Genomic DNA, 14,497 nt, shown 5'->3' with positions numbered 1-14,497 from the left:
TCTAGTGAGTCCTTCTTTCTCATTAGGTGGCCAAAGTATTTGAGTTTTAGCTTCAGGATCTGGCCTTCTAAAGAGCAGTCAGGGTTGATCTCCTCTAGGACTGACCGGTTTGATCGCCTTGCAGTCCAAGGGACTTGCAGGAGTCTTCTCCAGCACCAGAGTTCAAAGGCCTCAATTCTTTGGCGCTCAGCCTTTTTTATGGTCCAGCTTTCACTGCCATACATTGCAACTGGGAAGACCATAGCCTTGGGCTAGCCTGTAATTAAACAGAATTCTCCAGCTGAAATGGAAGGAGGCTAAGTTTGTGATTGGAGGAAAGTGCTTTAAAGGGTGATACCTGTGATATCTTCAGAAGAAACAATTGCTGTCCCATTCTGATTATTGGCCAACTAAGCAGTGAGACCTCTCTACACCTGCTTCTAAACAAATGCAAAGAAACCAGGTAAAGTGAATTAGCTCTATTTGACAGAATTTAAAGATGGTGTAGACAAATTCATTTACGAGAGAGATAGAGAATGTTAATAAAAATCTACAGTTTAGACTCTTGCATAGTTTTCCAAAGAGTTAGTGTTCAACTATATTGAAATGTCTTTGAATAAAGCTTCTGTGACCGCATCTTATGATAAGAAAAGAATTAACCTGTTTATGATGGGTTTCACTTGGGTTTTGAGTTTTAGATAATGAAACAAAGAACAAAACAGTAGTGAGGACCATCTTGCAGATAATCTATCTTAAATGAAACTGTTAATTTACACAAAATAATACTGTCTTTGTACTTTTTTGTATTCACCCTGAATTAATTATAGCTAGAATTAAATTGAAAAAAGTCAGCAAAAATCTCTAAGGGCATCAATACTGAAGGAAGAGAAGCTAAGTGATGAAAGGAGGGGAAAAAAGGGAATATATTATCAGGAGAAAAGGTTAAAAGAATGCTCAAAGTTTAAAGGCTTAAGTCAGAAAAATGTAATAAAGAATTTCAGCAATAAAGTATTTTAAGGTCAACCAAGTTCAGCTACATTCAGGGAGTAATCCATATACTTAAATTTGAATCTGAGGTGAAGAACAACAGTATAGTTACTAGAATGAAACACAATGGAATAATAACAGTATTTTTGGGATTGTGGTATGTGCATTCTATTCAAATATTCTGAGTAACGAGAACTCCAGAATTAAGATACAGAGAGATGGTTCCCTTGCAGGAATTGAAGTAGACAGGATAAGACAAGATTCATTTCAGCTTTTGTTGTGAACATAAATTATGTATGGGGTAAAGATAAGAAGGAAGCAAAGAAACCTGTAACTAGGAAGAACAGATTCTTTCTTAAGAGCAACTTAGAGAACTATCTACAATAGCAATACTTCCAGATACCATATCTTTTCAGCATAGGAGCAAATGTATTGCTAGCTTTATTGAGATTCAGCAGGAAATATTAAGTCCTGTTTTCGTGTGTGTGTGTGTGTGTGTGTGTGTGTGTGTGTGTGTGTGTGTGTGTAGAGGGAGGGAGAGAGGGAGAGGGAGAGGGAGGGAGGGAGAGAGAGAGAGAGAGAGAGAGAGAGAGAGAGAGAGAGAGAGAGAGAGAGAGAGAGAGACTTCAAATCAGTCTTGATTCCTGATGATAGGCTGGACAGGTGTAGTTCTCTTAGGAAGATTTCGGATGTTTACCATTGCCTGCTTCCTAGCACTGAGAGTGAATGGCCCAAGATCACCCAACTGGCTTTGGGCCTAAGGCAGGACTAGAAATCATGACTTCCTGGTTTCTAGCCTAATACTCTGACCACTACACTAAGCTGGCTCCTACTATTTTAATAAATTGGATAGCACGATTCCTTGATACCTAAGGTGCTAACTCAGAACACTTCAGATTTTAAATGCAAACAAAAGAGATGGATGGAGGGCAGGGACTTATTGGATATTCAGTTTTGCACTTTTCTATGGATCCTCTGGAGAATGCATTTGTTCTGAGCATTCTGAAAGAGGCAGCCTGACCTCAGCAATGAATCAGATTTTGTTATTATAAGGAAGAGGAGATTTATTTACAGGAAATACATTATGTACATAAGCAAAGCCTAGCGCCTTACCATATCCTACCAGTAGGATAGTCCAAGAGCATGTATTCCATGTGTTAACTTTATCAAAAAGGCAGAAAAAAGTTACCTCAGATTAATAATCTGTTAGCCAAAGAGCTGGAACATTTCTAAAGAGGATAGACAAACAAAGGTCTTAGAGTAACTCCATAATTCTCCATCTACAGCCCACTGCTTCCTTTTTTCAATGGGTCACAAAGTTCTGAAAACTCAAGTGGCTGCTGGATCCACATCTCTAACAGAATCAATCGCCTCAGTTGTCATTATGATTATTTTCAGGTCAGCTTAAGCAAAGAAGACTGTGGTAACTTGAAAGTGTTTTTTAAAAGTTAGGGAATGAAAGCAGTGGCAATGGGGAAAGAACCTCAGATTTATTGTGAAAGCTATTAGATGTTATATTGGTTTATTCTTGGAGAAAATCTGTGTCAATCAATCAAACTTGGTTTATAATGTGCGTAGTGCTGATAGGTCAACAAGTTAAATTTATAGGGACAAGATAATCACAGAATTTTCATGACAGAAAAAGCCTATCTATTAATTATGATTTTTTTGTTATTTTTGTTGTAAGGAGGAACTGAGTCCTAGTGCTGTGCAGGATTTGTGATTCAAAGGCAAAAAAAAAAAGATTTGTGATTCACATAGTGCAAATGTTGCACTTATCTGAAACTGCTGAAAGCAGCTGCATCTTTTCTCAGGATTGTGTGACTGCCCTCCACAGCTTCCATACGATCCTGGAAAAGGATATATTTGATTTTAGGAATTGCAGGCAGGTGCTGTAGAGCACGTTTTTGTCTTTGAATCTGAAGTGATGCATAGTCCCTCTACTTTGTCAGAGATGTTCACGTAGCATCTGGGAAAAAGTGTTCATTCACTAGGTAACATTTGATTACACAAAAACTGAAACTTTCAGTTCACATAGATGAGATTGAATGAACCGAACTTGGCAAAAGGAGAACTTTTTAGTTTAGTCCTCATGCAGGAATGCTTCCCATTCTCAAGGACTTCCAATTGTTACTAAAAGAATAGAGACAGCATAATAATGAGAATTAGATTAGAAGAGGATCAATAGGCCTGACAATAAATGAAAGTAACACAGACATTATTGAATAGATGAGGAAAGATAAATTAAGGTGGATGGTGTATTCTGTAATGCTAGTGCTACATAAATGTAGGACCAAAAGAATTGAGAAAGAACAGTAACTATTAGGAGGCCCAACAGAGAAAAATAAATGGCAAATAAACATTAATATGATACTGTGAAAAGGGAAGAAACAAGCACATAAAGTTTTGATTTATTTATTTATTTATTTCTGGGTCTACATACCATATTTTGAAACAAAAATTTCTGCAAGGCCTCTAACAATAAATACAAAAACATTTTATTTTCATATATTTCTGGCCTGTGGGCTATACAAAGAGCTGGATCTAAGGAACTCAATTTTTTTAAAAAAATAATAATCAGCTTTTATTCTTTATGCAGTTGAGGTATCCTTGGAGAGTAGTCCTATGGCATGTTGGATAAAAAAAGCTGTAAAAATTGTGAGAAATATGGACTTTTAAGAAAAAAATTAACTCTGCTTTGTTTAAAACAATTATTAGTGTGGCAGAACTACAAATTTATTAGGACTCAGTACTTGTAGCAAATCTATTGGATTGTTGTGGCAATGGAATCCCACAATAATTAGTGATAACATGCTGTAGAAGTCAGACTACATTAACTGATTTGAGTTTGTAGCATAAAAATTGATATTTTGCATCAGATTACCTTGACAGGAGTGTTGCCATCATAAATAGGCATATCTGTAGTAAACAGATACAAGAAAATTCAGTAATGTATAGTCTGTACTTTAGCATAATGAACAAAATAAAATAAAATAAATGTGGTAAAAATGGCTGTAACATCATAAATCACCTGCCAGGAATTCTTTCTAATGGACATCACCATTTTTTGGAGAAACTGCAATAAAATTTGCAAATGAAGTAATTTTGGAAAGCAGCAAGTGCTTCTTTCCTTTCATTTTTAATTAACTTCATTTTCATTTGTTCAGCAGAGAAGTTGGTGCACAGACATATCTACACAAAATACGGATAATTAAAAAGATTCAAAAAAAGAATGCTATTTAAGGCTCTTTAAACACAGAAAGCCGCGCATCAATTCCTTTCACTAAGTCATTCCATATTACTCTTTGTTGATTATTAAATGCTTCCTTTGTTTGAAGCAGAAAAATCTAAACAGAGATCTATGTGTGTACCTTCATCATCAATTTAATTACTAACACTCTAAGAACACAAATTAGGGAGCATTCAAAAGTCAATGCTAGACACATATGGCTTTCATAATGGTGAGCCATGTAACTTGTAATTAATTCTGTTGCAAATGTCAGAAGAGTAGCGTTGTACGTTTAAACTGACCTGCTAAAATTAGTTATTTTTCAGCAACTCTTTTTATCATTTGTTTTTCAGCAACAGCGGCAACTTGACCTCTTGACTATAACCAACCCTGGTGAGTACGGAACAAGGCTCAGTTTTTTTCTTTCTTATGTTTTCTTAAAGAGATGGTTGTCTGAAAGTGTCTCTTTATCCCTTCTCTGACATGCAAAATGAAAAACACTGTTCCCCAGAAAATCTTTAACATAATAACAACTGACAGCTATATTGTGCTTGGTAAAGCCCCGGGCACTTATCCTTTCACAGAGCTGCCTCTTCAGACCTTTACTCTGTGAATTTGAGTGTTGATATTTCTATAAACCTCCCGGGGTTATCTTAGTGGTATGTCTGCAGGGTAGATATACTATAATTCACAAGGTATGGTCAATTATCACAGAAACATTCTGTTTAACTTTCTGTAGCAGTAACATTAGATATTTACTAAAAATCAGAGGGAGCCTATATTACTGTTCCACGTTGTGGCAAGAGAGAATTGATAGTATGATTTAGAAGATGCTTTAACTTTACCTCTATTTTTTAAAAGAGGCTTCCAAAATCCTATAATGTGACATGTGGCTTTTGATACATTCTGCTTATTTAATATACTGGAATTTAATCATGTTACTAACTGTTCTGACGTAACTTTTTCTTGGTTTTCTGGCAAGTGCTTAGAGAAGCAGTACAATTCTTGTGGAGTCAAGGCAGGATGAGTGTGATGGATTGTATCTACAAAGGGGGTGGTGGCGTGTTGGACTATAGAGAAGTGGAGGAAGCACATTCCAAGGAGGTGGAATAGACAAGAGACAACACAGCCTGGCGCTGAAATGGAGAATGAGAAATAGATTTAGAACATTCTTAGAGCTTCCCAGTGTATAACTGTTAGGGTTATAGTGGTATAGGTTTAGTCTGGCAAGATTCTGTTTATATGGTGTGGGCAAATGAAGAACTGAATTTTGACTGGATTACGTTATGTCATTTTTGGGCTGGGACTGACATTGACTCTTGTCACCAAGCAATTACTGTAAATGCAGTGGTTTAAGTTATTTGTCCTTGTAGCAAAGAAACTGGATTTAAATATTGATAGTGAGGTCAACATCGACAGCCCTCAATTGGATACTAAGACTAAGATCCAGAGATCTCTTTTGGGTGAGAGCAAACAAATGTACCAGATCATAACTATTTCTGAATTACTTTTCAGTTTCAAGATGAATCATATATCTGATGGGTTCTTGAATTCTCTAGATAGAGAGTGTTCTTTAAAGGTATAATAATTGCACGCATTGTGTGTCAGTGTTGGAATTGAAATCTTACGTCAAATACCTAATGCAGATATTTCAAGAAAGAAAAGTTACAGCTGGTCACATGTGAATGTGAATGGTGTAATCATGAACCACTAGTCATACAGCATCAGAATTCTGGGAGCTGTCATCCTTTGGAGCACAATAGATTTTCTATCACTAATCCATATGAACTAGTATAAAATGTTTGATAAAGTATGAACTATTTATGTATGCATATTTCTCAGACTATTCAATATGTAAGTTTTGTTCCTTTGTCTATGTTATTTCTGCAGCTCAAATTCTATTGTCTGTTCTATGATTTTAGAAGAGATGAACAAAATAATGCTTAAATGTTTATGAGAATTCAAACTATTGATGCTGTAGTCCACACAAAGAAACAGAATAAGAGGAATTACTTTCTCTCTTCTGTACAGATATTCATTCTACAGTCAGAATCTGAGAAAATAGGAAGATAGTTTATTATAAATCATCATTCTTAAGATTTAAAAATGAATTGTTTAAATCCACTGTTGAGGACATGGTTCAGTGCCAACCGTGGAAACAAGAGTTCTGTTTATGTACTCTTGTATGTCCCGGAATTACAGGAAAGAGCAGGATGCAAGCCTCCAATTCTTAGGAAAGATACATAAAGTCAGGATGTTCACTACTCTATCACATGGGAGAAGCTTGACTTTATTTCATTTATTTTAACTGATTTTTATATATGTGATCACAAAGAGAGAGCCAATAGTATAAAAGGACAACAGAACAGCTGTTTTGTGTGCTGGGAGTTTATTGTGTGCTGGGTGGCAGCTCAGAACAAAATGATGATGTTCTAAAAACTGTTTTCAGATAGAGAACATTTTCCTCCATTGAATAAAAACTGGTTATATAAAGAATAAGCAGCATTATTTAAAGTGTTCTGGCACTGTTGGGCTATTTTGGGTGGCTTGCAATCGGGCTTTGTATCTATATGTGCAGGGATTTTTTTACCCCAGGCAAGTATAGGAAACGAAGGATATTCCTCCTGCTATTAACTTGGATTGGATGAGATGCCGCTGGATGGTGTTGGTAGGAGAAGGCAGCAATTAACTAAACACACGACTCAAGGACCCAACAATCCTTTTGGATTCTGTGCTTCTCTAGGGAAGAGAAAGCAAAGACTCTTTCCCCACTACTGAGCTATAGTGCTCTCAACTCATGCTTAAGTCTGCAGAAAACAATAGCAAGATGTTGCTAACCCCTATCCTGCCTCTATTCATTCTTTCCAGTCAGTCAATCACTTCCAGGATAATGCGTGATAAAAAAAATAACAAATTTTATATATCTTGAAACTCCTCTTGGGAGTGGGAAAATACTATCTTAATGGTGATAACAGCTAGGAATGATTTAAAACTGTGATGAGATTAGGAATGTTGTGGAGACATGGCAGAAAAAAGATGTTGCCAGGTCATGTCTAGGCCACAGTGAAGTGCAGGTGGAAAAAGGCCAAGAGGGTGCTGCAACCAACTAACCAACTGTGACTGATGTATTACTGTTGTAGAAGCTCTGCTGATTGACTCCTGGCTGCCTACTTCAGGGAATTCTCCTAACCCCCCCCCCCTCCATTTGAATAGTCTTTTAATGTATTTTAGTTTCATTTTGTCTCCTGTGGTTTGACTCCACATTGAACTCTAAACTGCCTGTGCTACATCCATCTATCAGGCAAGACCACACCCTGTACTTTTCTGGAACATGCACATGTCCTTACTCTCTGCCTTTATTTCTACTTTTAAAAAGTAATGTTTATGAATAAACCACTTCTAAATTGAGGCAGTGTGTTTGCTCAGTCCCCAAACACAATGCTGTTTGTAGGAAGCTCTGGTGTGTCCTTTTATTGTGAAGAGGAGATGAAAGGATCTTTGGGAATCCTACCAGTTTGTGTATCTGCTTGATCATCTTATCTCTGCCTCAATTTCTGTGGCCCCTTCACATTCAGGTTCTCTACTTCCATCAAATATCATAATGAGTTCTTTGGTGACAACTGCAGAATCACTTACTCTTATTGAGGCTCTGGCACGGTTTCATCTGCTGCTGAAATACCTCAGTTGATTTCTGGGATTCTTGTTACTATTTAATTATCAAAGTATTGTGTAATTTAGCTGCATATGTGGTGGGATTAAGGACTACCCTTTGCAGCTCAGCTTATAACCAATAAATATATCTTGGTCACTTCTACAATTTAGTTTGCTAATTTATTTATTGGAACATAAGCTTACTTCAGCTCTAAGCACTGTAAAGTGCTTAACATTGGCTTTAGTTCCATTTCATAATGGAAATCATATTGCTTGTCTACCTATAATGGGCAATCTGTTTTTACAAACTACTTTTCTCTACACTGTCTAAGGCCTTTGAAAAAATGAGAGGGCAGCAATTTTGTAGGAGATAAAAGAAAATATTCCATGGCTTAAGGGCCATTTTATATTCATGTCTGAGGTCACCAACACAAAAGAAAGTCTAATTCTTTTCTGGGAAGAATTGCATCAGATATTCTTTTGTCTTGAAAATATAAACTTTAGCATGAGAGATAATTACACCCACTTCTCACTTACAATTGAAATGGTTTTAGAATGCAGCAGAAGGAACTGGTTTTGGACTCACTAAAGAAGCAATTCTATTTTATCCAGAAGCTATTGTTTTTGACTAGAGTCTTCACGATGGACAAAATACCGTGTTTACTGCACAGAATAACTGTCCCTTGTCTCTTATGGTTTGTTTGCTTCCCAACATCACTGAATTTACATAGGTTCTTAGTTAGAAGCACCAGAAATTATTTATTTTCTTGGGCTTCTTCAACAGGATCTTTGCCGAAATCTTAATTGTGAGGGCTGATTGCAGGATTGGAGCTTTATTCAGTTTATGATTATTTTTCTAGATAATCTTATTCAACTCTATGAAAGAGTCCACGGATAGTATATCTGTAACATTTTGAACATCTACTGTATTGCTTTTTAAAAAAATGAACATAAAGTTATGAGATTATAGGGTCTTCACTTAATGACTAGCCCCTTAATGACTGTTCAAAGTAACAAGGAATTTCAAAAAAGCTACTTATGACCTGTCCTCAAAGTCATGATTGTTTTTCACACACACACACACACACACACACTTGTGATTGCATTTTTGGAATCTTGGCAACCATCTTACATTTATCACCAGTTACAGTATCCCACAATCACATGATTGCAATTTGCAGAAAACTGTAAAATGTTCTTTGGATATACTGGATTCACTTAATGATGACATGATTTGCTTAATGACCATGGTAATTCACCTTACAACTGTGTGAAAACAGTTGTAAAATCAAGTCAGGTCATGTGATGACCCACTTAATGACTGCAATGACTTATAACCAAAATTCCAGACTCAGTTGTGGTTGTAAGTCAACTTGTTTTATTAATTCGTAGCTCACTCTTGTCTGATTTTAAGTTCTGATTCTGACGTGTTAAATTGTGTAAAATTACAGAAGTAGTTCTTCTGCATTGCTCAGTTAATTTTCATTGGTTAGAAAATAATAAATTAACCCTCTTTGAGTAAAATGAGATGGTACCATTCTACTGTATTGACTGAAGGTTGCCTTGCCACTATAATACCATTGCTTTGGAAACTGCCATATAAAATTAGATAACAAGAACAGCTTTAAATGTGGTTTGAAGAAAAAAAAGTAACTTTCATTCTCTGAAAAGCTATTCCCATTACTGTCTTGATTGTTCTGTCTGCTTCTTACTAATTGAAGCATGAAAATAATGTGAACTCAAAGTCATGGAGCTATAATATACCTATTAGTAAAAATGATACAGGGTAATAAAATGTGACAGAAAGTTGTTCTCTACTGAAACTCATGCTCTAACTCTTCTTCATAATCCATGCTAATTAATACTACATTGATTCTGATCAAAATATATGTCAAGGGATCCTGAGTGGGTTTTCATACTATCTTAAGTAATTACTGTTCATGTTTGTTGCTGAAAGCTGTTGTATTTAAAAATGGACCCCTAAATATCTTCTTAATAAAGTCTGGCTCCAAAGAAGGGGGGGGGAAGGAGAATGCTCTGAGTAAGACAGCAAATAAATTAGTAGGGTGTTGTGTTAATCTGTTTGCAGGGTGCAAAAATCACTTCTGGAGATAATATTCTTTACTCAACTGTCAGGATAAGAAATTAGTTAACCAGTGGATTGTTAACATTGATCTTGTATATATTTACTCAGAAGCAAGTCCCACCAAGTAAAAGAAGACTTATGTTTCAATCTTAAATAAATGCCCATAGGATGACTGCTTTAGTATTAATGAATCAGTGTTCACTGGCTGGGTTTATGGAATACACTTAATGCAGTCAGCCATCAACCCATCATAATTCCTTACTGTTGCTTCTAGGAATCACACTATCCTGGTCAAATAGCATTATTTCAAGGAATACTGCTACCCCGTGAAGGCTTGCACCAAGATCCCTGACTTACATCAAAGACTTACATCAAATTTATGTTATTTAAATCATAGCATTACCTGGTGCTTCATTCCCACTTTCTGTATTGCTAAATACACAGGAATAAGGTCTATTTAATTTTATTTTTAACTCTGTTGCAAGTGCCAGTTTTAAAAGAATTGCTCAGTGAGTTTTGCCATGCTGAGAAGTTAACCAAAGGCTTGTTTGTGATCACTAGCCCCATTAGCTGCTACCCTGCTTTCATGAAAAAAAATTAACAAAGTCCAATCCCCCACCCTCATTTTTAAAAATAGCTATGACCTGACTACTCTGTTCAGGTCAATTATTACTACCTTTTTGTAATTGTTTCATATGATAAGTCCAAATGTCTCTTGACAAATAATACTCTGTTCATAATATTTGGTGAATGATTCTATTCTAAATGTTTATTCTGTTGTAACATTTCTTCTCATTGGTGCTAGAAAGTCTAGATCAGGGGTCGGCAACCTCGGCTCTTTTATGACTCGTGGACTTCAACTCCCAGAATTCTGGGAGTTGAAGTCCACGAGTCATAAAAGAGCCACGGTTGCCTACCCCTGGTCTAGATTGAAGATATATGATTGGTTGATTTTGTGCCCTCAAGTCAGTTTTGAGTCTTAGATAGATAGATATTCTCCATGGTTTATCTGTACCTAATTTAGGGTTTCAGCTCTTCCAGTGATGCATTTATTACCACTTTAACAGTTCATTTATCATCTTCTCTTTTTTTCCACCCTTCCCAGCATTAGAAACTTTTTTAATAGGTCTTTAACTTTGCATAAAGTGTTGAAAATAGCATAATTGAATTTGGTCTGCACTTTGAATGAGAACTGAAGCTTTATTCATTTGATGATTTGTTTCTTTTCTTGGATGTCCTTGGTATTCTTAGGGATCTTTTTGAACACCAAAGTTTAAAAGCATCAGTGTTCTTCCTATCATATTTTTTCTAAGTCCAACTTTTGTTTTCATAAAGTGTCACAGGAAATACAGTCGCTTGCACTATTCTGATCTTTGAAGGTACTTATAGAGATAAAATGGCATCTGAATATCCAAGAATTTTCCAAGGGCTTTATTGATGTTTTTTTCTCCAGTTTTAAAACCATGTTAATCTCCTTTCTATCCAGCATCCATTTATATATATATATTCAGCATTTAGATTAAATAAATAAGAGGAGAGTGTACAGCTTTGTCCCAGTCAGTTGCCATTCTGTTTCACTGTCCATATGGTGGTTTCCTAAGTATATGTAGGTTTTTCATGTGGACAGTAATACATACTGGGATTTCCATTTTTTAATGAGTTCTAAAAAATATGCCTTCTAGCAGTGTCCATAGGTGATAATCAAAATAGGCCAGATGGTGGATCATGATCCCAACCAGAAATATTTACAAAAACCCTAAAGCCTATTACTACCTTTTTGTAATTGTTTCATATGAAACAATTACAAAAAGGCTTAGATACTGATAATTGTTTAGATAATTGTTTAGATACTGTTTTCCTTAAAATTAAGCAAACTTACAAGATACGGAATGCTTTTTTGAGTGTGTGTGGCGGGTGTTCCCTCTCCTTTCTGCTTTTCTGCTTGCACCTACTTCTTCAGGCGGGTTATTCATCTGACCTAAATGATTGGAGTGGTTATTAAGGTCTTATGGGAATAGTTTATAGCAGATAAGCATGCTGATAAAAATAAAAATAAAAATAAAGGCAATTTAAAAAAAGATTTCTGGAAATGGATGCCTTTTTTAAAAGAAGGAAATGTTCTTTAAGGGAAGTACAGTTAGCTAGATTGTCAGAATAGCTGATTTGCTGTGTTCTATAAAGGGGTGAAAAGCTGTGTATCATGTAGACTCTGGCATGATATATATTGCTTTAGCAATAGCACTAGCACTTAGACACTACTTCATAGTGCTTTACTGCCTACTCAAAGTGGTTTACAATATCAGCATATTGCCCCCAACAATCTGGGTCCTCTTTTTATCGACCTCAGAAGGATGAAATGCTGAATCAACTGTGAGTGTTGTCAGGATCAAACTGTCTGTTTAATTAGAGAAAAGACAATATATTGCGTTTATTGCTGATTAGAAACCTCTTATAGACTTTTTCTTGAAAACAGAAAAAAATCAACTTATCTATAGTTCTGACAATTAGGTAGAATATGATAAAGAAATGGAAAAATCATAACATAATTTTAGAGAAAGATGTAAATTTAAAATTGTAATTATAACTGCTGTAAAAAGATTGGAAGACTATCTGATTTTCTGCTATTTTCTATTTTTGTTCTACTTTTTTCTTTTTGTACATTAGTTTTCTCTTTTTTTCTTTTTTCTTTTTTCTTTTCTTTTCCTTTTAGTTCCAGATCTATTGTATGATCCAGTTCTAGCATGTTGGCTAGTATTTATAGGTCTTAGTTTAGATAGATATTGGGGTAGGGGGATTGTAAAGTTACTTATAATATGGTAATACTTGATTTTGATGAGTTTTGTTTTTCATTTTTCTTATACAGAAAATCTGAAGCATACATGCATATGTGCATATTCACCTGATAGAAAGTGGGTTATGGTAAAAATAAATAACACTCATAGAAAAGATATTTGAAAAGATAAATCTAATATTTAAGATGACAGCAACTTAAAGCTTTTGGCAATACCATATTATTATTCTGGGTCACTGTTATATTTCTATGCACCTTGCATCCCTTTAATTGGATCTTTGCCTATGAAGGTCCAGCATAGTTGCATTGAAAGCTGACATTTCCAACAAACTGACCTTTTCAGGCCCAGTGATACCTCTATAATGATTATCCTCTTGCCATTGTTTGGACACAATACCACATACTTCACAGCACATAAAGAATATGGTCTTTGAAAACTATTCAAAATTTCCAATCTCAAGTTCACAAAATGAGAAAATTGGGTACAAACATTCATCAGAAGTGTTATTGTACAAGTATCGATTTGAATGCCCTTTCATTTCTCTGAGAAAGTGTTGTAGTGTAGAGTCCTAAATTAACTTTTGTTCTGTTATTTTTTTTCTTCCAGTGACTATAAAAAGGTCAAATTCATTCATAAGCCTGAATAGATTTGCTAGATATAAGCAATAAGATAACAATCAACCTTCAAATAACCTTTAAAGAGACAGTATCATCCTCTATGAACAATAATTGGTCAACTCATTAAGCAAGAGATAATTTCTTTCAAACTAATGTATGGAAACACAATAAAAGGACATAATCTAAAACAAAGAAATGCAGTTTAATATAAGACATGCTTAAATTCTGCATATATTAGGAACAACTAAGATGTCATATTATGTCTCCTCTCCTTTAGATAATGCAAAATAAATCCTTTATACTGTAAAGTCATAGACATTTTACATTTAAATGCAGGCTATCTGTCCTAAATACAATCTCTTGGTGCGTATGTTGCTCAGCAGCATTAAATGAAGCCTGTGCAAAAGAGCTAAAAAATATTACAAATATAATACTCTATAATTTGGTTCAGAAAGTGGAAAAAAAATCTGGACACAACTTTATTATACCTAACACAAGGTTTTGGTGAAACTTAAAAGCTGACGTCTGAATACCTTGTATCAAGAACTTCCTTGTTTGCTGCATACCCTCTCTGGCTTCCAGCTGATTGGGTTGCTGTTAGGGATGACACATTTGTAAGATATTTTGAAATAGGTTGATTACATGATCCTCTGCCAATGATGGATGAGGAAAGACCTGATCTATGCTGAGCAAAATCAGGGTACCACTGATTTCAGGGGCCTCTTTTTCACCACATACAACACTGTGGATCCTATCTACTGCCTCAGACAGGAACTACCGTATATACTTGAGTATAAGCCGACTCGAGTATAAGCCGAGACCCCAAATTTCACCCCCAAAAACTGGAAAAAGTTGTTGACTCGAGTATAAGCCGATCCGCCGTTCTGCAAGCCTCTGCCGCCAGCAGAGGCTCGATCCGCCATTTTGCAAGCCTGAATACACAGTCGCCGGGTCTCCGTTCCTCTGTGCCCTGCCTGCCTGCTTCTTTCCACAGCGGAAAGAAGCAGGCAGGCAGGGGGCGGAGGAACGGAGACCCGGCGACGTTTGGGGAGGTTTGGGCGCCTCTCCAAATATCCCCAAACGTCGCCGGGTCTCCGTTCCTCTGTGCCCTGCCTGCCTGCTTCTTGCCACAGCGGAAAGAAGCAGGCAGGCAGGG

General features: G+C 36.0%; 1 protein-coding gene across 2 annotated transcripts in view; it reads left to right on the top strand.

Annotated features, from left to right (window-relative positions):
- BEND5 (BEN domain containing 5) overlaps positions 1-14,497 on the top strand; it is a gene marked incomplete at its 5' end in the record, with an annotated part of 895,229 nt that overhangs the window by 404,793 nt on the left and 475,939 nt on the right. For both annotated transcript variants that reach the window (XM_083359611.1, XM_083359610.1), the window contains one exon: positions 4,549-4,588. In XM_083359611.1, the coding sequence (XP_083215737.1) occupies positions 4,549-4,588 (40 nt within the window). The remainder of the gene's footprint in view (positions 1-4,548; positions 4,589-14,497) is intronic.

This window comes from Vipera ursinii (genome assembly GCF_947247035.1).
Source record: "Vipera ursinii genome assembly, chromosome: 3".
Lineage (NCBI taxonomy): Eukaryota > Metazoa > Chordata > Lepidosauria > Squamata > Viperidae > Vipera > Vipera ursinii.
This window is presented reverse-complemented; position numbering and strand designations above follow the sequence as displayed.